At 37.8% G+C, this 25,107-nt stretch overlaps 1 protein-coding gene across 2 annotated transcripts; it reads left to right on the forward strand.

Annotated features, from left to right (window-relative positions):
- Positions 1-1,760: 1,760 nt before the first annotated feature.
- LOC105053866 (exonuclease 1) lies at positions 1,761-22,388 on the forward strand. 2 transcript variants are annotated; one of them, XM_073252136.1, is made up of 14 exons: positions 1,761-2,015; positions 4,257-4,376; positions 4,662-4,785; positions 4,984-5,121; positions 5,296-5,505; positions 6,842-7,016; positions 7,115-7,188; positions 17,139-17,262; positions 18,528-18,742; positions 18,838-18,892; positions 19,010-19,335; positions 19,435-19,474; positions 21,722-21,941; positions 22,027-22,388. In XM_073252136.1, the coding sequence occupies exons 1-14, from the start codon at positions 1,855-1,857 to the stop codon at positions 22,079-22,081; spliced, it is 2,037 nt and encodes a 678-aa protein (XP_073108237.1). In that variant the 5' UTR covers positions 1,761-1,854; the 3' UTR covers positions 22,082-22,388. The 2 variants fall into 2 exon arrangements, with proteins under 2 accessions (XP_073108237.1, XP_073108238.1); XM_073252137.1 differs by having other exon boundaries at positions 18,534-18,742.
- The last annotated feature ends 2,719 nt before the right edge of the window (positions 22,389-25,107 follow it).

The following is a 25,107-nucleotide window of genomic DNA, read 5'->3' on the forward strand; positions in this document are numbered from 1 at the left end:
ATTATTTCACGCAAACTAATTTGTAATTTTTTTATATCTTTACAAAGTATTGTATTCGATGTTTTCTTGTCCCAATAGTGTGGAAAGATTGCAACGTGACACATGCGATGCATGTTTTGAAATGGAAAGGCAAAGTGGTAAAGATAATTGTGAGCATAATGAATTTAGGTGTAGCAAATGGAATAGATGTCCATATACTAGAGTAGACTAGAGCCAACATATATGAACGTGATACAGACTTAAAATAGAAAGGTAGAGGGGAAGGAAGAATATGGATATCATAAATTTTAGTTTAGCAATTGGATGTATGCCTATGTTTTAATCCACTAAAAATGTTATAAGGATCCATACTAGCATGTATTTAATCTTATATTAGTTATTTATCGAGAAAAACTTGGATACTTATACTGTTATACATGAACAAAAAATCCAAATAATATATTCTAGCTAGTTTTTTTTAATTAGGTCTTCAATTATTATAAATAGTTGAAAAACTGACTGTAACACGAATTTATTGATGTTGATCATAGGTCAAATGCGGCATTGATGAATGAATTTGCATGGATTTAGATTTTTAGCCGAACAAATATGCCAAGGCTTAAACAAAGAGTGCCTAAGATATTATGAGTTCTAGGGATTTAAAAAAAAAATCAGCAACATTTTTTTTTTCTATTTAGATATAAATCTAGAGTAGCATAATTTGAAAAGCCAATATACATATATGGGTTTGAATGTTGAGTAGGGTCATCTCTTGTTGGGCCAAATCTAGTCAATCTGATAACGTTTTCGATTTTCAAGGATGTGACAGATACAAAGCATTATAATACGGATGACTTAAAATGTATGCCCCACGTAGCGATAATGTCATCAATTGATGACCGACTACATAAGGTTGGCTCTTGGACAAGATCTTCATCATCGATTTTCAACCGATCTCATTTCATCTCCGCTCTGATTCTCCATTGGCTATGCTATATTTCGAGAACTATAAAAAATTATTGGCATGCGGATGATGCTGAATTGGTATTATGTTATAATGGTGCTTACTTTTCATAGATGGACAGTTGGTCGGTAACCAATCACTAACAGCTTTTCAACAATCTACTACTTGGGTTACTGTGGTTGCTAATCACCTAATAAACCTTCTCCTATAAGAAAAAAAAGATTGAAAAAGGGAGAATTCTTTAGATACTATCCCTCTCCAAACACTATTTATTCTTACTACCTTTCTTCATTGTTTTTTCTCTCCAACACTTTGTAATTTAGGCTTTGAAGGGCCTTCTGTAGAAAAAACCTCATTTCATTTTTTGGTGAGTGAATTTTCGTCCAAGATCTAGACTAGTACCCATCTACTCCAGCTGGGTAAGCAATCTGAGCTTTCCTAACTCATCACATTCCATCGAAGAAGTGCAGCAACATCTCTCATTTATCTCAAATGACCAATATTTTATGCACATAACCCGTCCCTTTTTTCTCAAAAAAAACCTGTTATCTATTTTCCAAACGATATATTTCACGGAGCAGACCTTTCTTAAATCGTGAGAACTAAGAGCGAGCCAAATGTTCTTTGACATTCTTTTTTAGCCGCATGACGAGCAAATTTTCTTGCCGCTTCAGTGCTAATTACCATGCCTCCATTAGTACCACCTACCAAAGTAAAACCTCAAATGCTAAGGACACGCGAACAGCACGTGCCCATCTCCCCGATTTCGTTTCCCGCCCGATCTCCCACTCATTATTTCTTGGGGGCAAGCTACGAGGCGAGCGAAAGGGGGACGAGGGAAAGAGGAGAAGAGAGAAGAGGGAAATATCGATCGATCGGGGTTGGGAGGGATCGAAGAGGAGGAATTGGGGATGGGGATCCAGGGGCTTCTCCCACAGCTTAAGTCGATCATGGCGCCCATCAACGCGGAGGAGCTCCGCGGGCAGACCGTGGCGGTGGACACCTATTCCTGGCTCCACAAGGGTGCCCTCTCTTGCAGCGTCCAGCTCTGCAAGGGCCTGCCCACATCCAAGTACTGTACCCATTCTTCCATCCCTTTCTTCCGGTTCTTGTTTCATTTCTTGAGAGAAATTTTCGTGATTCTTTTTCACAATCCATGCCATAATACCAGATAAAGAAAGGTATTTGTGTTCTTTTCGCAATCTTTTCCCTTTTCTGATCCGGGGTCTCTGTTCTTGATTCATGTTTCCTCAACCTTTGCCTCATTTGGCCGTGAGTTTTTGTTTCGGTTTTTTTTTTTTTTGCCATTTTTTTAATTCATCGAGGTTCTTGTTAAATAAATCTCAAACGAAAAGAAAACAAAAAGCTGGAATATAGAACTTGGGTCCGTGTTATTTCCTTATTTCTGTTACGAATTTTTAATCTTTTCGCATTTTTATATTTTTTTTACGAACCCATTTGAAGGAATGAAGAAAAGAAGGGAATTTTGATCATCTAAAGAAAGTTTGACACAGGTCTTCCTTTCTTTCTTAGAGTCGGGACGAATTCATTTTGAATATTTGTTCTCTTTCTCTACGATTTTCTTTTTCAACAAACCCGTATGGAAAAGGAAAACAGAAGAAAAGGAAGAAATTTGTGGTCATAGAAAGATGATTTCACACTCTCTTTTCTTCGTATAACTTTTCAGTTCCTTCTCCCGTCGTATTATACTTTTTCTGAGAAAAGAATTTCCGTTTTAAAATAAATAAGAAAAGGAAGGAATATGCACCCTCCCCCCCTATTGAAAGGAGAAAAACAATGAAGTAATCACAAAAAAGATAATGCAACATGCACTTGTATTTTTTTTCTTTCCTTAGGTCTAATTTCTTAAATCTTTCCTTTTCCCCTTAGCGCCTGCGTATATGGTTATTAAGGCAAACCTGCACAAAAGGAAGACGAATAAGAAAAGGAGTGAACTTGTAAAACCTCAAGGTTACCTGATCTTTTAGTTGTACACTACTTGCTTGCCACTTGTTGTTAAATGAAATAACGAGCAAGATGTGGAACCTTATACCAGCTTGCCTTATGAATGGAAACGTGCTCGTGTGAATAAACTTAGACGTTTATATGGACTATAAAAATGCTTGTGCCACAAATTTTCTTGGTCGACAATTATTGTGATTTGTGAATGACGGAAAATGTACAAGAAGCCCCTTGAAACGGAGAATGAAAATTTCTATTCTGATCATGTTAATTTCATTTATGCGAATATGTTTACATGCTTGGATTTACAAGTTTATGATGGGTAATTTGTACTCTTCTGGCTTTTTTTTTTTTTGGTGAATTTACACGATCCATTTTCCTGACTGACATTATTGTGCAAAAGTATAAGAAGCCCTGAGAACATGGAATGGAGCTTCTAACTCAACTAGTCAGTTTCATGATCTCCATGTCATTTTGATCTCTGTTTCAACTCCTTCTAGAAACTAAAAATGCCCTAAAAAACCAAACAGTTGCATTTGTTGTACGACAAGATAGCAATGACTTTAAACCTTGTTATAAAGTGCCAATTTCTGCCATAATGACATCTCCTTTATTTAAATATATAGCTGTCAATTATCGCTGCTCCGTAGTAGCAAATATGCCCTTTTTTCCTTTCCATTTCTAATTTTTCCTAGAGTTCCTTTTACATTCTTCACAATAGTCATCAATAAGCTTATGTTTTTTTTTCTCCTCTTTATTTTCACCACCACAAATTTCCCTCTTTGACCTCATCTTTCACTAATTCTTTTTTTGTCATATTCACCATATATAAGCCAGCAAGTCTGTCCCAAAGGCTTCAATAGTTATGATTTACGTCTTTCATACTTTCTTCTTTTCATAGTTGTGCTTCTCAAAGTTAAATTTTGTCATTCATGCCTTTCCTTTGATGGAGTAATTTGAAGTATACATGCCAAGGATTTAAGTCCAAGTAGGACATCCCATAGGACATCGGGTTAGGGTACCATCTCATGTGTCAAAGCATCTTGTCATCGTCACAGCATCCTGATTAGTATGCCTTGGGACATCCCCTTTCTGAGGTGTTCGGGATGGGGCAGGACAGTGGCATGTCCCATTCAATAGGAAAAATGGGACAGCTCCATCCTATGAGATTTAAAACCTTGATACATGCTTCCTCGAATGTGGAAGCGGAGCAATTCATTAGTATCATCTTTGTATATCTGCTATATTGGCTATTTGGGAAACAAATTTGTATATCGACCTATAACGACTTTTTTTTCATATTTCATTTATACGAAGTTAAATGAAATTAACTTTGTTCTTGAATCTCCAGGCATATTGATTATTGCATGCACAGAGTAAATATGTTACGGCATCATGGTGTCAAACCTATTCTCATATTTGATGGAGGGCTTCTCCCAATGAAGAGTGACCAAGAAATGAAGCGGGCGAGGTACTTGTCAAAATTAGTCATGTCTTTAGAAGATACAGTGGTAACACCATACTTTGATTTCAATTGCATGCATTGAAGTATAATAATAAGGGCTAGTATCTTGCTGTTGAAAATGTTGCTACATCTTTAACAGTCTATTAGCTACAAAAAGAAAAGGTGCAAGTTATACAATTTTTTTTCACTGTATTAACTCTGACACTATTGATAGGAAATAATGTTTGCATTTTGTCAGTTGTTCGGGAAAAAAATTCCTAACTCATGCTATAAACTCATATTATAATGCAGGGCAAGGAAAGAAAATCTTGAGCGTGCAATGGAACATGAGGCAACTGGCAATTCTTCTGCCGCCTATGAATGTTACCAAAAAGCTGTCGATATTTCACCTTCTATTGCTTTTGAATTAATACAGGTAGAGTAAAACAATATTCTATGCTCTTAAAGATACAACTATTTGAAAAGGACTGTTTACTTTTGGTATGGAGATTACATTTCTTGCCATTCTAAAACTAACCATTTTATGCTTTTCATGATTGACTCTTTGTCTGTATCTTCATTCGGAAATAATTTCATGCAATATCTACAATCCATTACAAATGCTCTGTTGCAGGTCTTGAAGCAGGAAAAAGTGGATTATATTGTGGCACCTTATGAGGCTGATGCTCAAATGACATTCCTGTCCATGAACAAGCTTGTTGATGCAGTCATCACTGAAGACTCAGACTTGATTCCATTTGGCTGTTCCAGAGTAAGTATTTGTTACATGACTGGTTGTCTGCTAGTTCATAAAAATATGCTATGGCACCTTTCCCACCTTCCCCCTTCTTTCTCTTAATGTGCTCCCCTTTTCTATGTGAATCTGTTTGTTGTGCTGTCATTGCCTTGTTTTCTGGGATGCTAATTCTGAAAATATTTCTTCTAGATTATCTTCAAAATGGACAAATTTGGGCAGGGAGTTGAGTTTCAGAGCTCAAAGTTAGGCCGGAATAAGGAGCTAGACTTTACTGGATTCACTAAACAGATGTTACTTGAGATGTGCGTTTTTAGTGGGTGCGACTACCTGCAGTCATTGCCTGGTATGGGTGTCAAACGGGCTCATGCACTTGTCCAGAAGCTAAAAAATTATGAGAAGGTAAAGGATAAATTTCGGGTTTCATCATTTGTTATTGACAGCAGGTAAATAATATCCCTAAAAGAGTGACTTAGCATTGAATTGCTGATGCACCTGTAAGAATGAAATATTTCTGTTGATGCATTCTTTAGTGTTACATGAACTCTAATTTGCTATGATAATTATATAATGCTGACTGTTCACATAAACCGAGTACATGAAGGGATGCATCAACACTCAAATTCATATGCCCGTGGGAGGGGGTTTGGTATGTGTGGCTGTGTGCAGACGCTGAGTGCATTTATGTGTGAGGGAGTGGATGTGCATGCTTGTTCATTTTTGTTCATGTCTTTTGTTGCCATTTTTCGGTTATTACTCTCTTAGTTGAATTTAATAGTTTTATCTTCATTGCCCATTTCTGATAAATACTCTCAGTTGTAGGATAGTGTTTGTCCAATTTGAAAGAACAAAGCTGGAATAGTTTTCATGTCTGTACCTTTTAGTTTTTTTCCAATAGCACAGCTGTTCAGAACCAAAACACAAAGTTTGTCTACTTTCTGTCATCGCTGCTAGTTTTTCCAGTTGCATGGCTGTTTTTTCTATGCTAGGTCACAATTTTTGGTGTTTAATTGGTTAGCTGCTGTGTGAAGAAAGAAAAGAGAAAAAAGAGATCATCAGTGTACTGCTCTAGGAAGGGGAAGTGGTGCTTTGGAAAAGGTCGAGATGTAAGAATACTGGGGAAGAACTTCTATATGCTAATTTAATATCATGGTAACTTAATTTGTGCACTCATTCTTTTCCAACAATGCATGAGCCTGCATTCTCAAATTTCCTTGGGTCACCATGTGCATGCTTTTATTCGTTTCCTTCCCTTCCTGAGTTGTATGTGATCATTAAAGGTGGTTGACCTGGTGCACCTGTTGGTTGGTGTTGTGCTGACTAAACACTACAGTCAAGGCCTAATAAATCTGAAAGAGAGATAAGCAAAATAGTATCTGGATTTAAGGTGATGGTCAATAAATGTAGAGTGGCATATGGGAAAACAATGATTACTTGCCTTTTAACCCCCAAAAAGGGCAAGATTACTTGTCTTTCGCATCCCTCTAACTTGGTTATTGCACTATCTAGTTATGGACCTCTTGAATGTAATATTTGGACTGAACTGGTTGATTATCTGAATTTTGTATGGCATGTTAAAGATGGCAGTGGTGATGTATCAAGTGCAGGGGAGAACTAAGGACAATTATACATCATTTGTCCCTGTTGGTTGTAACTGTTCCATATTGAAGCTACACCATTAATTTCTAACTTCATTGTGTTCAAATAAGTGATGTGTTTGATGGATTATTTATTTCAGGTAATCAAGCACTTAAGGTACAGTGCTGTCTCTGTCCCACCTTTGTATGAAGAAACTTTCAAGAAAGCAATTTGGGCTTTCCAGCATCAGAGAGTTTATGATCCTGTGAAAGAAGACATCGTGCATGTATTGGATGTTCCTCATGACCTCGGCGAAGACTTGGATTTTTTGGGCCCATATCCTTGATAGTATATTTGATTAATTCTGTATCGATGTATTACTTTGATATATCTCCTTTTTCATTGTGATAACATCTTTTCTTAACCTCTCATACATGGTTACCGCAAAATGTAGCTAAAGGAATAGCTCAAGGAGATCTTGATCCATTAACAAAGATGCCATTCCAGGTACAATTGAATCAGTTTGATTTTTTTTTTTAATGATAGATTACGCATGTATTTTAGTGCTTATTATGAACTTCTGCTTCATAAAGTTAGTATCTTTCATCCATTACAATATATGTCATCATCTAGCTTTCTTGATGTCAGTTTGTGTGCAAGCATGTGCACAGATGTGTACTCACTGACAACCATCTTCCCTTATCAAGGGAAGCATCATCCACTTCATGGTCTAATTCTTTGTATTTAACATCTTTGACCAATTTTTGTCATATATCGATACCATTTCTTTATATGATTATTTTTTCCTGTTTTCTTAATAAGTTTGTGATAGAAATGCCACTCTTTTTAACATGCTATTCATAAAAATAGCTATGGAATGTAAGGTATCCCACTTATATCATAGTTTCTTGATGAGCCATCTGCTTTCTGCAAGTTTATAGGTGACGGACTTATTCTTTATACTTGTTTAGATTGTACCTCGTGCCTGGTGTCAGTTTGTCATATTGAGCTCCATGAACGAACTGACCTGTTTGAGTAGTTATCCCATGTGAACAGTCTGCATAAGAGATTCACTCCTTTGAACTTACTCATGCCTTGAATGTAGGAAGAATTTGGAACTGTACTGATGCTGAGACCTCAGGTGATGTGGAAAGGGTAGATAACTGACCTTAGGTACTCATCTAGATTTCCATGTGTGCCATTCGAATTGGATAATTGTGAGTTTTTGCTTGCTAGGTAGATTGTCATTTTTGATTTTTTTTTTTAAAAAAAATCCCTTGATAGCTTATCATGAAGGAGCAGTAGCTTAACCAATCAATTAGATCCTGTAAGCCAAGTTCTGTAGTGGTTCACTTGTTTTATCCTGCACTTTTCTTCAAAACCATGATATCTTGTGCTCCAATTCCACCAGTGCTGGTCCCAAGCTTGGATGAAGAAAGATAGAGGTTGACATTTGGCTGATAGATCGCGATAAGAAATATTTCAAAGTAAAAGAAATCCAAAATTCAACATTTGAGAATCCTATGGCATCCCCTTAGTTTAGATGATGCAGCATCCTTGCCTAATTGTGGTGGAATCAGGCCAGGATTGTCTAGGTTGTCTTTTGTAATAACATTGGAGGTAACTCTAAATAGGAAATCTTGGCTAATGAGCACAAATAAAGCTAACCCAAATAGCTGGGACAAGGCTAGCTCTTTATGGTATTCTGTGCTGTCTTTTTCTCTTTTACTCATTTATTGTTTGTTAATTTTTATCCTTTGCTGATATATGAGGATGGAATCTTGGGGATCCTTAAAAGATTTGTGCACCGACCATATATTGAAGTATACGAGAAATGTTGTGGTTATATTAATAATAGCATTGCATACTAAGAGGAAGAAATGAGACTCTACAGGTTGTTCTAGAAAACCAGCTTTTCAAAATTATTCTATGGAGAACTTGTAAGGTAAACCATTCTTGGTGGAATTGATGATTTGCTAGCTAGTTCTGAAATACAGATTTAATGTACTACAATTGACAAAGTATAAGGAACATGAGAACCATGCATGCACAAGTGATCTTCGAGACCAGATAGTCTTTTTCTTTTTGATGATAAAGGAGGCAAATGCCACCAGAATTTATTGATAAGAAAGATTTACATAACAAAGTCAAAAAGAAAGGAGGTATATACAGGGATTAGAACATTTGGGGAGGGGTTATAAAGAGTTCTAACATAGGCAAGTCCTGTTCCTGAAGTTTCTGCTTCACCATTCTAGAAGAGAACCAAATACAGCTGATACTTCAAGTACCATTGAGACCATGATACTCAAAACAAAATACGATAGATACTTTGCCTCCATTTTGAGACTAAGATGGTAGCCTACATCATGTACTAGTAATCAACAAAGAGAGCTTCATTCGAAGGAAGAGTAACATTGTCATTCAAGATGTTGTTCCAATCACTGAAGAGATGAAGCAAGAACACCAATTTTATTCCAAATTCTACAAATTTCAGGAAGTATCTTCTGGTGGCATAAAGAAGACCACTCAATAAATGTTTTGAGCCCTTGTATAGCAATGGAATCAACTGAAGATAACTTGTTTAAGAAGATCCTCGCATTGTGTTCTTTCCCACAATTCCAAATGATTGCAGTGAAGAGAAAAACTACAATCGGCCGTGCAGTTACTGAAAACATATTTTTTCTCCACCTCATACTAAGATCAGTGAAAGAAGTTTAAGGGTGCAAAACGCCAAGGCAAAGACAAATATTCATTCAGATATAGGAGAATAATTGAAAGGAGAAAAAGATATGATCAATATTTTCCATCCTCTGACCACAAAGGACACATCCTCCCAAATGCTTACCAGTTTTTCTTTGAAGTAACTCTCTAGTATTCAGTTTTTTCTTCCAACAAAGCCACAAAAAACATCTAACTTTGAGTGGGGCAGGAAGAGCCTAGAGAGATTTAGCAAACTCATATTTCACCCCTTTTGAATTGATGAAGTGGTAACAAGATGTAGCAGAGAAGGAGCCTTTTCCACCAAGTTCCCAAGTGACATGATCGCAATCCTGATTTGGGCTGATAATAGTAAGGATAGAAAGGAGACAATCAAATTCTGTCTGAATCTGCAATGAAGAGTGCCTGGGCCTTTTGAGTCTTCAACTCGAAGATCTAAAATTATAAAAGTCAGCAATCACTCCATTCTTTTTCCTGTTGATGTTGAATAGCTTCGGGAACAAAGTCTATAGAGGAGCATCAGAAGTCCAAGTGTTCTTGCAAAAAAGGATATCCTTCCCATTACCAAAGTGAAACCTTGATCTATTTTAGACCATAGGCAGAGCATCAATGATATCCTTCCAAATATTCAAACATTTCCTTCTTGGCTTCCAAGACATTGATAGTTCCACCTTTTTATGATAGGCAAAGTGCACTTGCTTTCTCCATAAACCCGAATCTTGAGTTAGATATCTCTATCCCCATTTGGCAAGAAGGGATTGATTGAACTGATTGATGTCCAATACACCTAATCCACCCTCATCCTTTTGAAGACACACAATGCTCCGATTAACTTTACAAGATACTCCATTGACCATCTTGTTTGCATTCCATAAAAAGGATCTCCTCAACCTATCAATTTTTCTCACAACCCACACAGGTAATTTGAACAAGGACATGTAATAGAGAGGGAGGGCAATGAGAACAGTATTAACAAGAATTAGTCTTCCCCCAAAAGATAGGTATTTCCCTTTCCAAGCTGCCAATTTTCATTCAAATTTTTGAAGAAACAAAAGCCAATCATTCCTTGAAGCTTTATTTCTACAAAGTGGTAACCGCATATATTTTAGAGGCAAAGGAGAGAAAGAGTAGTTGAGCCACCTAGCACAAGCCTCTACATTATCACCAACATGGCCAACAAGGGAGATGGAACTCTTGCGGTAATTAATTGAAAGACCCGAAGTCAGCTCAAAACTATATAGAATAATTTTTAACACTACCATGAATTCCTTTCTAGTTTTAGCAAAAATTAGTGTCGTTTGGATATTGAAGCATTTTGGTGCCACCACGAATCCATGGACTGCCCAATCCCTTAAAGATTCCACATGAAGCTGCATGATTTAGAAGGCGGCAAAGAGGATCCACCGCAATAATGAACAAAACAAGTGAGAGTGGATCTCCTTATCCAAGCCCATGCCTACCCAAAATCCAATCCCCTAATTCTCCATTGACATTCACAGCCACTTTGTTAGACATCAGAATATTTTTAATCCAATCAATCCACCAAGGAGGAAACTTTTTGAAAAAGAGGATTTTGATGAGGTAGAAAGGGTCTATTCTATCAAAAGCCTTAGAGAAATCCAGTTTACACACCACACTCTCCTCTTTTAACTTTCTTGTGAAAAAAGTAATCTCATGTGCACGGAAAACATTATTAAGAATAGACCTTCCTTTAATATAAGCTGTTTGTGCTTGGTCAATAAGCTGATGCATGAAACGCTACAATCTATTAGCCAAGACCTTAGTGAAAATCTTCATACAACTGTGGATGAGGCTAATTGGCCTGAAGTCCGAAGGAGTTTTCGCTGCATCTTTTTTTGGAATTAAAGAGACGATAGTATAGTTCAACCTTTCCAAGTTGAGGTTATTTTCAGAGATTTGCTTGAAAAGGAACAAGATATCAGCACTAACAATATCCCAAAAGTGTTGAAAGAAGCACATAGAGAAGTCATCTGGACCTGGGCTCTTGTCCTCTTGAAAGCTAAACACAGCTTGTTTGATTTCTTTTAACATAAAATGAAGACCAAGACTAGTGAGATCTCAGCATGAATCCTTAGAAAGAGCCTCCTAATCCAGTTCCACAGTTGCAGTAGGCAGCTTGTCAAACATCCCTTTAAAATGATCGGTGAAGGCATTCTTGATGCCTTTCAAATCTGAAACCTCAGTACCATTCCATTCAATGGAGCTGATCCAATTTATTTTTCTATGATAACTTACTATCTTATGAAAGAAAGCTGTATTACAATCTCCCTCCATCAAACATTTCACCTTTGACCTTTGCTTCCAGTAAATTTCCTCAGCTTTAAAAATATTTTGCAATTCAAGTCTATAAGCCTCCTTAAGGTCTCTATCGGAAGGTGAGAGAGGGGCAATCTCCTCCCTTTGGTCCAACTTCTGAATTTCTCCCATTAGTTTTTCTTTATCAGCTCTACTTTGTCTTCTCACCAAAGCCGACCAATCTTTTAGTGCAATTCTGGTGGCTCTCAATTTTTGGACTAAGTTTGATGCAGCATTAGAGTGTGAACCAACATACTTCCAAGCATCAGATACAATGTTTGAGATACCATCAAATTCCAACCAGCTTCTATCAAATTTAAACAAAGTTTTCAGTTTAGATTGAAGGGCAAAAAAGGAGTTTAATAGGGACATGATCTAAGCATGAATTAGACAATGCCAACTGCCAAGAATGCGGGCACAAATTGTCCCATTCAGTGGATACAAAGAACCTATCCAATTTGGCAAAAACAGGAAAATCTCTCATGTTGCACCAACTGTATTGTTGACCTTTCAAAGGGAGATCAATCAACTTCGAGGTCTTGATGAAATTATTGAATGCTCTGGTAATTTTGGATGCCTGCTGATTTTCATTTCTTTTTGAAGCTTTAATAGTGGCATTGAAGTCCCCTCCTAATATCCAAGGTCCAGAAAAAATTTTGATTTGCTTCAATTCTATCTAGAATTTTTTCTTTAATTCATAATCCACTGGCCTATATACTACAGTGAATGACCATATAGCATTTAGGATTATATCATTCCACATGATGGTGATAGAAAATCTCTTAATCTCCCGAGATAAAATCATAAATCTGGAGTCATCACCCAATAGAATACCACCTGCTGTTCCATCTGCATCTTTAGAATCCAGCTGTTAATCTGACTTCCTGAAAGAGACCTTAGAATGGACAGAGAGGAATTAATAAATTTACTCCTGTAATCCCATAGCACAACACCCACTAGATATAATTAAGTCTCTTACAGTATGCCTCTTAGTAGGTTAACTCTGACATTCCAACTAACCACTGCCATAGGAGAGAGATAGAGAACAATCACAGTGGCATTGATAGATCATTGGTCGAACAATATAATTTTGAAAACCAAATCAATCTATCCCAATATCCGAAGGAAAGAAGTAGATGAAACAAAGAAGAACCATGGAGAACAAGTAAATAATTCCAAATATATGAGGACAGGTAACACTACAGACCATAACGAAGAAAGCAGAGTTGGAGATATGCTAGAGTAGACGATAGAGAAAGTATCAATAAGGATAAATGGTAAACCTGCATGGTGGAGCAAAATATCTAAACAAACAAGTTAGGAATAAAGATAAAATCAAAGGTCAGGTTGACTAGCCCTCTCCTTCTCCATTTTGATAAGAATTGTGACAAATCGATCAGCATCACTTTTAGAAATAATAATGCCACTCTTGCGGCCCCAGTCTATAAGAGTTTCAGGGGTGAAGGATTGCAAAAGAAGATGAGAACTATCTGTAGCCAAAGGGAGAGATGGCACTTGTTTGCTGGCAGATTGAAGATCAACTGGCTTGAGTTCATGAGCAATCTTACCAATGCCTTTCCTCCTCCCGTTGGACATTAGCTTCGAGGTGATTGCCTTGACGGCCATGTGAGCTTTAACTCGAGTTTCTCTAGTCTTTAAATTGCCTATAGAGCTGACGCACTCAGATTTTTCAGGCTCAGAAATGGCTGCAACATTCTCACGAGTGGTGGCAACTAAGGCATCAGACCCAACTAGATGTAATGTTGGGCTTGGACTCGCATTTGCTTTGTCATTAGTCCATGGTATGTCCTCCACAGGCTGGTCTAGGCTGTCATGAGAACTATCAGAAACAACATAGTACGTGGGTTGCACTTCTCCACAAGGGTTGAATGGGTCAAAGTCTTTGACCCAATGGGAATAAGATGGGGCTGCAGCTGTATGTGTGAGAAGGTCGTCTGGAATCTCTGAGCTTCCATTCAGAGGGTGCTTGGGAGCCGAAGATTCAAAATTCAAATTTCTCTGATCCTCTTAAAGGGTGGATAGAGTAATCAATGCAGAAGAGCTAGGTGTATGGCCCATGAAAGATCCAGACACTGCAAGGGGAAGGTTAGAAGTCAAATCATCCAAAGCATTTAATGCTGAGTTTGCTCGGTCTTCAACTCGGTTAAGATACCGGGTTGAAGGTTCTCCCACCTCCCATCGAGATGGTGGAGAGACGGCTCAGAATCCGGCACTTGTGAAGTGGCTGGAGATCCAAGAACCGAGGTCGGAACTCTACCATCTGATGTCAGTCAAGGAAAAAGACGAGCCTCTTTAGATTCATTATAATGGATCCCAACATGAGATGGAGATGGGATAACTCTTTGATTATCCTTAGAAACATTCCTTTGACCATCTTCTTCCTTAGCATCATCATCTTTAGCAGAGCAGGAAGGAGCAGCAGGATGAAACTCATGATCCTTATGAACCTCAAGATCCTTATGAACCTGAAAATCTTCATGGTCCTGCATGTAGGTGAGATCGGATTGAGGGGGGAAACCAGTTGCAGCATCTAGAATAACAACCTTTACATCATAAATGAAATCACCACAAATAACCTCAATGGTTTCTGGGATGAGAGTGACATCTTCATAGGAGATAAAAACATTGTAGGTCTCTTGATTCAGATCAATGATAGAAGGAATAGAGATCCGATCAAGAAGACCAAAACCTGCAGTTAACCTCCTTACCGATTCCAGATTACGATAGATTGTAGGAAGGTTCATCAAACCAATTAGAGCTTTTGAGAAAAACTTATGGGCTTTAACTTCATCTCGAATAGACCAAGGTGTGACTTTGAAGGAGTGTTGCCCATTCTGAATCACACCTTTCACTTAAGCCATCATCACCTCTTTGCGATTAGGGAAAGTAACCAAAAAACAGTTCAAACCACAATACCTAGGCTCCTAATTATATCCCCGAAGGATAGAGTTCAGCCCTTTAGCCAGTTGGGCAGAGGAGATTTACTTGTTATTCAAGGTTTGGACCTTCACCACTCCCATGCACAACGCATCGTTGAAACAAGCATGGGTTTCAACATCGACGGGTGGTAAGCATGCAACCTCTCCGATCTTCCCCTGACTTCTTGAACCGATTAGCAGGCTCTTGATCAGCATTCTTAGGAGGAACCTTGCAAATTCTTGAGGAGTGTCCTATACCTTTGCGGTTGAAGCAAACAACTACATTCCTACACACTGATTTAAAATGCCCAACTTCATCGCATTTAAAACATCTACCAATGGGGAATCTCTTCAGAGAAGAACTGAGTCCCTTAAATGCAATTTGGAGGTATTGAAGAAGACCACCTACTATTTTTTACATGCAGTTGGGATGACCATCCATTCAAAATAGGAATCTTGGTAGCCTCAGGCATGGGTAAGGCAGTATAGGATTTCGTTTCAAAACTTTTGCATATGAGGTACCATCAGCAGGGGAGCTAGAATGACCATATTGAGAGGACTCTTCAAATCCACCCTTTCTAATATTTGCAACAGGGACTGCATTTGCTCTTGTGAGAATAATGGGTAGTTAGGAAGCAGTCAGATATGAACGGACAAGAGACCCATTATTGCCTATTACGGTCCGGTTAGTCAGGCTCATAAGGAAGGATCGGCTCCTTGAAAGTGCCCATAGCCTGTGTCGAACGTAAGGCGGCCCCATCTGCCTATGAGGTATTGTCCGCTTTGGGCATTCCCGTAGGGTCCCCGCACGGCTTTATCCCCGTGGGCTGCTTTGCGGGCCAAAAGGCGCCTCACAAGGTGCCGGAGGGTATCGCAAGCCTTATAAAGCAAGATGGCCTGGCTGAATAACTGATGTGGGACTAAAGTTCACACTCTTTCCGCAATAGTGGCCCTCCGTAGTCAGGGGACCGAGCCTGTTAGGGGGAGATTTGCATGGGCTACCAGTGTTACGGTCCGATCAGCCAGGCTCATAAGGACCGGCTCTCGAGACGCACCCATATCCTATGTAGGGCGTAAAGCGGCCCCACTCGCTTGTGAGGTATTGTCCGCTTTGGGTGTCCCTATAGGGTCTCCGCACGGCTTTGTCTCTGTGGGCTGCTTTGCGGGCCAAAAGATGCCTCACAAGGGGTTGGAGGGTATCGCAAGCCTTATAAGGCGAGGTGGCCTGACTGAACAACCGATGTGGGACTAAAGTCCACACTCCCTCCGCAACATTGCCAAAGCTTTGTTTCTGTGAAGTAGCGTGAAACCCATGTCTTCACCCTCTATAACCGCCTTTCCCTTCCCCATCTTCTTGGTTTGAAGCTCAGCTCCTTTCCCTTCCCCATCTTCTTGGTGTTTCCAATATTCTCTAACAGACAAATTCCTCTTCGAGACCTGATAGTCATTTCAACTTTATTGTGTTTTTAAGTTGTCTTTCTTAGGCTTGCTAGCAGCACAAGCACTACACAATTCTGGTAGCCCACTCAACAAAAAAGGCCATTCTCTGAAAACTTGTGATGTTCTGGTCTTTGGTTTTTCATCACTATTTATGTTATTCCGTCCTCAAGAAGGCAATAACAAAGTCTGACAATATACAACTTTTCCTGGAATTTCCCTTGATCAGATAGTTTTTTTGGTTTTACCTTGCTGAATTTGTGCAGTTTTCATACTCTTCTTTGTGATCCAGTACTTCATTTTACTATTGATGTATAAATATAAATAACACACACCATCCCATGTCCTTTTGGGTCACCAGTTTCTGTTTAAGGGTCAAACTATTCAACACTACAATGTTCATCAAGTCACAAGTACTGTCCACAAGGGCCATCAAAGATGCTGAGGTTGATCGATTTCTGATATATGCTTGTAGAAAAGTTGCTCTGACTAACACTATTGTAATATGTAGCTAGTACTCAGTATTTACAAGTGTTATTTCAATTTATTGATGGCTTCAGTTCTTGCAGGACTTGAACTTTTTTGATTATGACAAGGAAATTAAATCTTCTACGATATTACTAATGAAATGCACTGAAGTTGTTCCCCTACAGAATAATAGGCTAATAGCATATTGTCATGATTGATCAACATTGAAAACTTCAGGAAAGCAGTATTTATCAACGTTTAGCAGTCTAAACATGGTTCCAAGTAAATTATTTTGATGAATAGGAGTTGGCATTTGTTGGCCTGTATGTTCTGACTACATGTAGCTATCCTATTTGTCCATAAATTCTTCTGCTGTGCATTCAGTTTCATTTTCTTCACTTCATGTAGTTATGTATGCATTTTTTTTATGATCATGTTCCTCTCATAAATTGCTTCTCTATATTGTCATGATTACCAACTGCTAGTATGTTATACGTATCTTGATGATTCAATAAACTTTAGGGACTGTTTTCTACATCATTTATTCCCTAATACTGCTATATACAATTTGATTTACAGGGGAACACAACATGCACTAGATCAATCCTTGATGGGAAATACTCGATGAAGGAATCTGCTCCTGCAAATGGAAGGAAAAGGATAGATTTGCCTGTGCAGAAGAATTTGTTGACCAATTACTTCTGTATCCATTCAATAACTTTTACTTTTAACTTCATTCATGTGCATTATAATCTACTGGATCTGAAACTGTTTGAATCGACATGGAAAAAGTTGGTTTACATCAATGGTCAAGCCTTATCATATAATGGGTGCTTGGTTTATGACTGAAATTGGAATTGGACTCAGAATTGGAATGGGATTCGGAATGATCAAATCCCTTGAAGCATTTGGTTCATGACCGGAATCAGAATCAGAATGGAAATTTAAATCCATAAGGGAGAGTGGGGATCGAGTTTTAGGTAGATTGAGCCATTCCCATTCCATCTCAGAATTGGAATCGGAATGAGACTTCCCCCAACCAAGCGGCTAGAATGGGAGTCACCCATTCCGATTCTCATTCCAGACCTCCATTCCCTCCAACCAAGCACCACCTAAAGTCTACCAGGTGGGTAACCGTGCTTCTTCTTCTTCTGTAGCCATGATGATTATAAGTTTATGAGCTCTATTTGCATACTCCTAGAACTGTCATATCAAGACACCAGTCATACTTTTAGATTCCTTATTTATTTCCATTTCTTCATAGATCTCTCTTATTTCTTTCTGTTTTTGCTTTGGTGATATGACCACTCACCATTTTGTCATCTGTTGGTTACTCTTCTGAAGTTCAGATGTCAAACCCTAAGTTTTATTCTATGCATATGTAACATCATAATATAGTAATCAATAATTTTAGTATTGATTTTTCCCCAACTAAATTTTCTTCTGCACCTTCTTTATAATTTTGAATACTTAACTGATTGCCAATTAGAAAATCTAACAGTGTCAGATCAACAATTAGAAGTTTGACACCTGTTATTCATGATATACAGATAATAAGCAATCAATTTGTTTAGCTGATGTGGTTCCATTATGTTTAGCTGGAACAGCTTTTACAGTTCTTCAGAGAAATAAAAAGCTGCTACCTTTTTACCTGTTGTTCATCTGTAACACACTAAATGATATTGCTGTTTATGCTGTTCAAACTGCAAGGATTTATTAACAACTGTTTGTCAGGTTTCTTTATTATTGTCTTTTTGTTTTTGTAAATGCATGACTATTTGAATCAGAATATTGTTCATCACATCTATAACAGTAAATCGCTGTACTGGGGAAACATTACTATTGCTTTTGTCCCTTCATTTTACTTCCCACACCATCTCTTTCATAGATTACTGTTTGTTGCATAAGCACATTAATTTGTGCTTATATACGCTCCGTTCACATAGTGATTTCCTTTAACATCGTAAGGTCTAGCATCACTGGAAGCAAAGCGAAAATTCAGGGCCCCAAAGGTCATGAATAAGCAACTGGTGATGATGGAATCATCTTCTCCAAGCTCTGAAAATCCTGATTCCAATTCACCTATTTCAGCTGAAGAGACAGTTACTTATGCCATAAACCAAAAAGAAAGCTCTTTGCCTAAATCTGGAAACTTTGGCTGTAAACTTCCTGCAAAGGACTCTGTCAGTAATGCTATCAATTCAGTATACATGCTTTCATCTTCATAGTTAAATTGTTAAAAGGATCTGAATCAAGTTATTTTTCATGGTGATATCAGATGGAAGTCAACTTTTCCAGTAAAAGCGAGAATCTTATGGGACTATCTTTAAATGGTAAGTTTGAATAGCTTAAGGGTTACCTTTAAATGGTAAGTTTGAATTTCTCATCTATCTTTAATTCTTGGTATTAACTAGTACTTCTTTTGTTTGTTTATATGACATCTGTGCCAGGTGATCTTTTCAGTTCACAACATCCTTCACTGATGGAGCCAAAGCATGAAACACTAAAACCATTTTTAGCATCACATGTGGAACAAAGCTGTAACCCTGCATTGGATCCTGTTGAAAATAATACGAAATCGGTCAACAGAAAAATCATAGTAAGAAGTAAATTCTTCAGGAATAAGTTATTAGACGCCAATGATTGCAAAAGTCAAAATGAGGATCTCTTCACAAATAAAGAAAATGCCTGTGAGATCCCTGAAGACTGTCCTGCTCCCAAGATGACCTCACCTGCTAAGAAAAGAAAGTTAATCGATGTCCCTAATGTGCACAGAGTATGTTTCTCAATTTTTCTTATTTTGTTGGGGTTACTGATTTGTGGCTTTTCACCCAAATATGCTCTTGCGCACTCTTTAATGCAATATATCATTCAGGAACCTCTGCCATTGAAGCATGCACAAAGAGCTAGTAGTGGTATGTAACGGTTTTAACTTTTAATGATGCACAAATTAAATCATTCTTTTATTAGATCATTCTAAATTATTATTATTTTTTTAATTCTTGACCTTTTTTTTTTTTTGCGCCTGTCTTCATTAGTTATAATGTGCTTTTGGTAAACTACAAAGTAGTCTTACCATTATCTTTAACCGATTGACTTTTGATGTCTTCTAAATTTTTTTTTCATAAATACAAGGCTCATTTTTTTTTTTTGGTGCACTTCTATTTGACTGATATCAGCAACATGCCTAGTTTTTACCCATGCTCATAGATTCTTATTCCTTGATTATTTGAAGGCATGTTACTGCAATAATTTGATGCTCCCCCTCAAACTTACCAAGTTACTTAGCCTTTTGTTTCATGAAATAAGAGTGATGTAGGAGGAGAACAAGGAGTCTGTACTTTTAACATTCCTCAAAACAGGAAGCAACTTGACAAACACATGCATGGATGTTCTTGTAGCAATCAAGGATGACGTATTAGCTTATTTAGATTTATGCATGTTAGAGACATGTATACCTAATACATCTTCATTTACTACATCAAGTAACTTATATTTGACTGATGTCAACAACATGCCTAGATCATACCCATTTTCATAGATTCTTATTCCTAAATTATTTGAAGGTATAATATTGCAACACTTTGATGCTCCCCCTCAAACTAACCTAGTAACTTAACCTTTTGCTTTGTGAAATAAGAGTGATGTAGGAGGAGAGCAAGGAGTCAGTACCTTTCATAATGCTCAAAACAAGGAACAACCTGACAATCACATGCAACGATGTTCTTCTAGTGATCAATGATGTTATATTAGCTTATTTAGTAATCATGCTTATGGATTTATGCCTGTTAGAGACATGTATACCTAATACATCTTCATTCACTAGATCAAGGAACTTATATTTGACTGATGTCAACAACATGCACATGCTCATAGATTCCTATTCCTAAATTATTTTGAAGGTATATTATTGCAATACTTTGATGCTTGCCGTCAAACTTATCAACTTAAACCTTTTGGTTCATGAAGTAAGAGTGATGTAGGAGGAGAGCAAGCAGTCAGTACTTTTCACAATGCTCAAAACGGGAAACAACTTGATAAACACATGAATGGATGTTCCTGTGGTGATCAATGATGTTGTATTAGCTTATTTTGTAATCATGCTTATGGATTTATGCATGTTAGAGACATGTAGACCTAATACAACTTCATCCACTATAAATGGAGAAACAAGTGCCCATTGCAAGCGTACATGTATGGCATTTGCCCCCCAGCATAAGATTGTCACAAAAATTCCATTTTTCATTGTATATTCTCTACATCTGACCAAGAGGGTATGGATGCCTGCGAGTGTTGGTGTGTGCAAATGTCTCATAGAGTTCTTATCTGCTCAATGAAGTAATAACTACACTTTATCTTTTTTTGAGTAAAAAAGGACTGGAAACCCTCCATAATTTATTAAAGAAAAGATAAAAGAAGGATTGCAAGAGAAGAAAGATGAATCCAAACAATCAGATTTTGGGGTCCGACACACTCGACAGTAGACCCCTAACATGACCTCATAAAGCATCAAATTTTCCCTGCTGTATAGAATTACCCCAGTTGTCCTACTTCTTGAACAAGAGTAGGGTGGATCTAAGGACACCAGAAAAAGACAACTTCCCTGTGGGAAGATCCTTGCATTCTGCTCCTTCACACACTAAATTGACAGCCATCGCTAGTTGAGCCCACACAATTAGAGTTCTGGTGAATACGTGCTTTCCTTCTCCATACCAACCACAGAGAATAAACAGTAGGTCTACCAGATAAACCAAGGCTAATTCTCAACAGCTCCCTGGACTTTTGACAAATGAGCAGTTAAAGAAGAACTACTACGTTTGTCTTGCATACTAGTTTATCTGTTGGGCTCAACTATCTAGGACCCCTATATCTTGCTTACAGATTTGATAATTGAATGTCAATCTTTAAGATTACCTTATAATCATTTTCTTACATGATATCAGCTATTCAGATGCAATATATTGTCGAAGTAGTTTGCATTCATTTTTGTACATAATCTTCACTATTTCTATCTTTTTTGTTATATAGGTTATATATGTTATGAACCTTTTTTTTTTTTTTGTGGCTGGCTTCCTCCTGTCCTAGTTCTCAAAAAAAGGAAAAATTTATATGCTGCTGCTTGGTAAAAGGCATTGCTCTTGATATGTGCTCCTATCTTGCAGGTAGTAATGTTGCTAATTTAAATAATAAAGATGCAAATATTAAAGCCGAAGGAAATTTTGGATGTGACATTTCCCATTTGAACAATTATACTGATGTAGCAGAAAAATCAATGGAAAAATTTGCATTGCTCATATCTTCCTTCAGATACTCTTCATCTGGTTCTCGTGCAAGTGGCCTCCGTGCTCCTCTAAAAGATGTTCAAAATGCATGCCCAGTAAGGTATAAATTTTTATGATTTTTGTTTTTGGTTACTCTTAGATAGTTTAAAAGCTATCCAACATTTGACAGTTCTTTTTTGTTGAAGGACGGCTGTTGCACCCATTGATATCAGCAAATTTGCATACAAACCGAGAAAATAACTGTCTGAGACCTATTGCAGTCCCAGGATATGATGATTGCCTTAAGCTGAACTTTGCAATTCGGAGTTCACATTTTGTATGTATAGCAAGTGTTCAATGTTCATTTATCCATTGCATGGAAGTAGGCTTTGTATAGCCTCTTCTTATCCTTTTTGTTGTGCTGCTGTAGTGCACAGATGCAAGTAGAAAACTAGTCAGGATTTCATAATTATGGAAATAACATATTAAGGACCTGTACTCCTAAAAATTTTCATCGCATGTATTCAAATTCTGATTACTAGCTTTTCTGAATTTTTATTTCTCGAAAGCGTTGCACGACTCCTTTAACTATGGTCGGAGACTGTTGATTCAATGCATCAGAGCGTATCAAACATTTTTTGGCTTTGAAGACTGCACTGCTAATATGCTAACTCAATTTGAGCGGTAATTTTGAAGGGGCAGCTAGCCAGTCGGCTATGGAACTGTGCTATTCCTATTACCATGCTTTTTCAAAAATTAGATAAGGAAATTTCAGGGAGTGCTTCTATTCTTTCTACCCACATCTACGGGGAAGGAAACAAGGTGGCTGCTGACTAGCAGGCCATGCAATCTCCTCGGCTCACAGCTTCCTCTAGTCTGGTGATTACTCTAGGAAGCTGAAGGACTTGCTGTCTGCCGATTCTGTTGGTGCTTCCTATCCTATGTCAAGGAAGCCTAGGTTTCCTATTGTTTCACTGCATGAGGACTTGTGAAGAAGGGGGGTGGGGGGTGTTGGAAATGAAATTAAAACCCGGTCTATTATACAAGAAAAAAGGGTTTAGGTTTTGCAGGATGCTACTTTGTATTACCGTATGGAAAATCCCTCTAGGGTTGCCAGGTCTACTATTCTTCAAAGACTCGACTCGCTGCATTTTTTTTTTTCCTCCTGGAGAGAAGGGAGAGGTAATCCACCCAAATTATCCTTCAAAGGCTTACATACTTATAAAGCAGTTTTACCCATCCCATTGACTAACGGTTTATGTTTGTATTTTCTCAAAAAAAAAACGCATTTTATGTTTGCAATTGCATTGCAAAACACCAGTGGGACATCGACGTTTAATTAATGAGAAGTGTAGAGACATGAACGTCGGCTGACTGAAGGTGCAAGTTCACCAAATCCTAGCTGTCTAATCGTGACGACTGCAATTCTTTGTAATTCCATGTAAGTCCATATTTTCTTCGTGGAACCTTATAATGCGCCTTTTGTTTTTAGATCTCAACAAACAAAAACTCTATGGCCCTACAGCAACCAAGAAGAAAAATTCGTGGCGTTTTACTATGAACTTTCTCATTTACATACATTTCTTTCCATTCTGTGAATCCCCATATGATTTATCCTAGAAAATATAACTTCACCTTTGAAAAATTTGGTGCAGGTTTGCATGATTTTTCTGAGAAATGAACGAGTGCATATGCACAAAATCCCTACATGTTTTGCAGGTATTCTACATAGAGAACCAGATGGTTATGTTTAAAATTCCCAAAGCCTTGGGGGGTTAGAAGCAAAACTTTGGAATCATCATTCAAGTGAAACTGCTACTCAGGTAATATCTGACCATTCTAGCACCTCAACATAAACATTCTAGCGCTCTGCACTTTGAGGAATTATCATATCTGAACAGCTTGCACGCCAACACGTTGATCTTCCATGTGCTTTTCCTTGCATTAGTTGCGCATATTTTGTGGTTGCATGTAATTAAGTGTCATGGTTGGTACAGAGGAGAAAGTGGATGGCGTTGCACCCAATTCTGGCAGTCTGGATATCGTAATTATTCATACCACACCACCTATCTGGGAGCAATTTGAAATAGAGAAACAGTAATAAAGCTATCAAAAGTTAAGCATCGAAAAATTGAAACAGAAAGAAGGGAAGAAATCAAAACTCTACCACATGCTCCTCAAGATATGATGACTTCAGGATAGGGTTGACAAGACCCATGACATGATTCAGTCTTTTCTCTATTAAAAAAGAGCATACTTATATAACTTCTTGGTCAACTACCACATGGACTTAGCATTCAACTGGTTCATGCCATTCTAAACACGGATCACTAAAAAGAAGATCAAACAACAGACAGAGAGCGGATGTGCAAGGAGCAATTACTTAGGTTATGGAATAATATCCTCTGGGCTTAACCTTTTTTATTTGATCACCAATAAGTCAAGAGGTCTGTATAATGGCCTCTTGAAGTTTTGAACAGTATTTATAAATGGTTAGCTATCGAAATCTAGCTATGTGCCACGGGATTTCTACCAGTATTTGGATTTTAAGGCTACAAGTATTCATACGCATCTCATGTTTTAGCCCAGCCTCGATGCTAATGCATTGTTTCTCAGGTTATGGGCGTGCAGGATTGTTCGATGAGCGCTCCGTTAGAGGAATCGGGTCCAGAAGATTCACAGTTAGAAAGTTCATTTCCTGTTCATTTGTTCAGCTCCAAAAAAACTGAAGAAGAGATAGCTTTAGAAAGAACCTTCAGGATAGGACATTTGGGGCAAATGAAATGCCAAGGAGCATTAGAATGTCACAGGAGAAATTAGTGAATCAGGCCAGTAAGCATAATTGGTGATATCATGAATATTAGCAAAAGGTCAAAGGATTGAAGGAAATGCATTCTTGTTTTTATCTCAAGGAATAGAAGCAACCTACAAAAATTACATCACCTATTGTGCAATCAGATTATGAGCTACGTGCAAAGCAATGACCGAGTGAGATCGGACTAGGATCAAATGAATATCACAACAATCGCATCTACTAAGCTATTTGATGTGTTCTCCATGCTTTCATCTCGCCTAATAAGCTAACATAAATAATCAATACATATTCATTCTCAACTTGGAGATAGCATGCAATAAAGTATAATGGGTAATGTTTAAGAAGGCTTATTTGAGGTTTATCCAGTCTACCTAGAAGTTCTCAAATCATTCTGATCAAAGGGGAAGAGCACAAGACATAAGCTAACAAGAATGAATATTGCAACAATGATATCAAAATTCCAGCAACAACA

This window comes from Elaeis guineensis, chromosome 2, assembly GCF_000442705.2.
Source record: "Elaeis guineensis isolate ETL-2024a chromosome 2, EG11, whole genome shotgun sequence".
NCBI lineage: Eukaryota > Viridiplantae > Streptophyta > Magnoliopsida > Arecales > Arecaceae > Elaeis > Elaeis guineensis.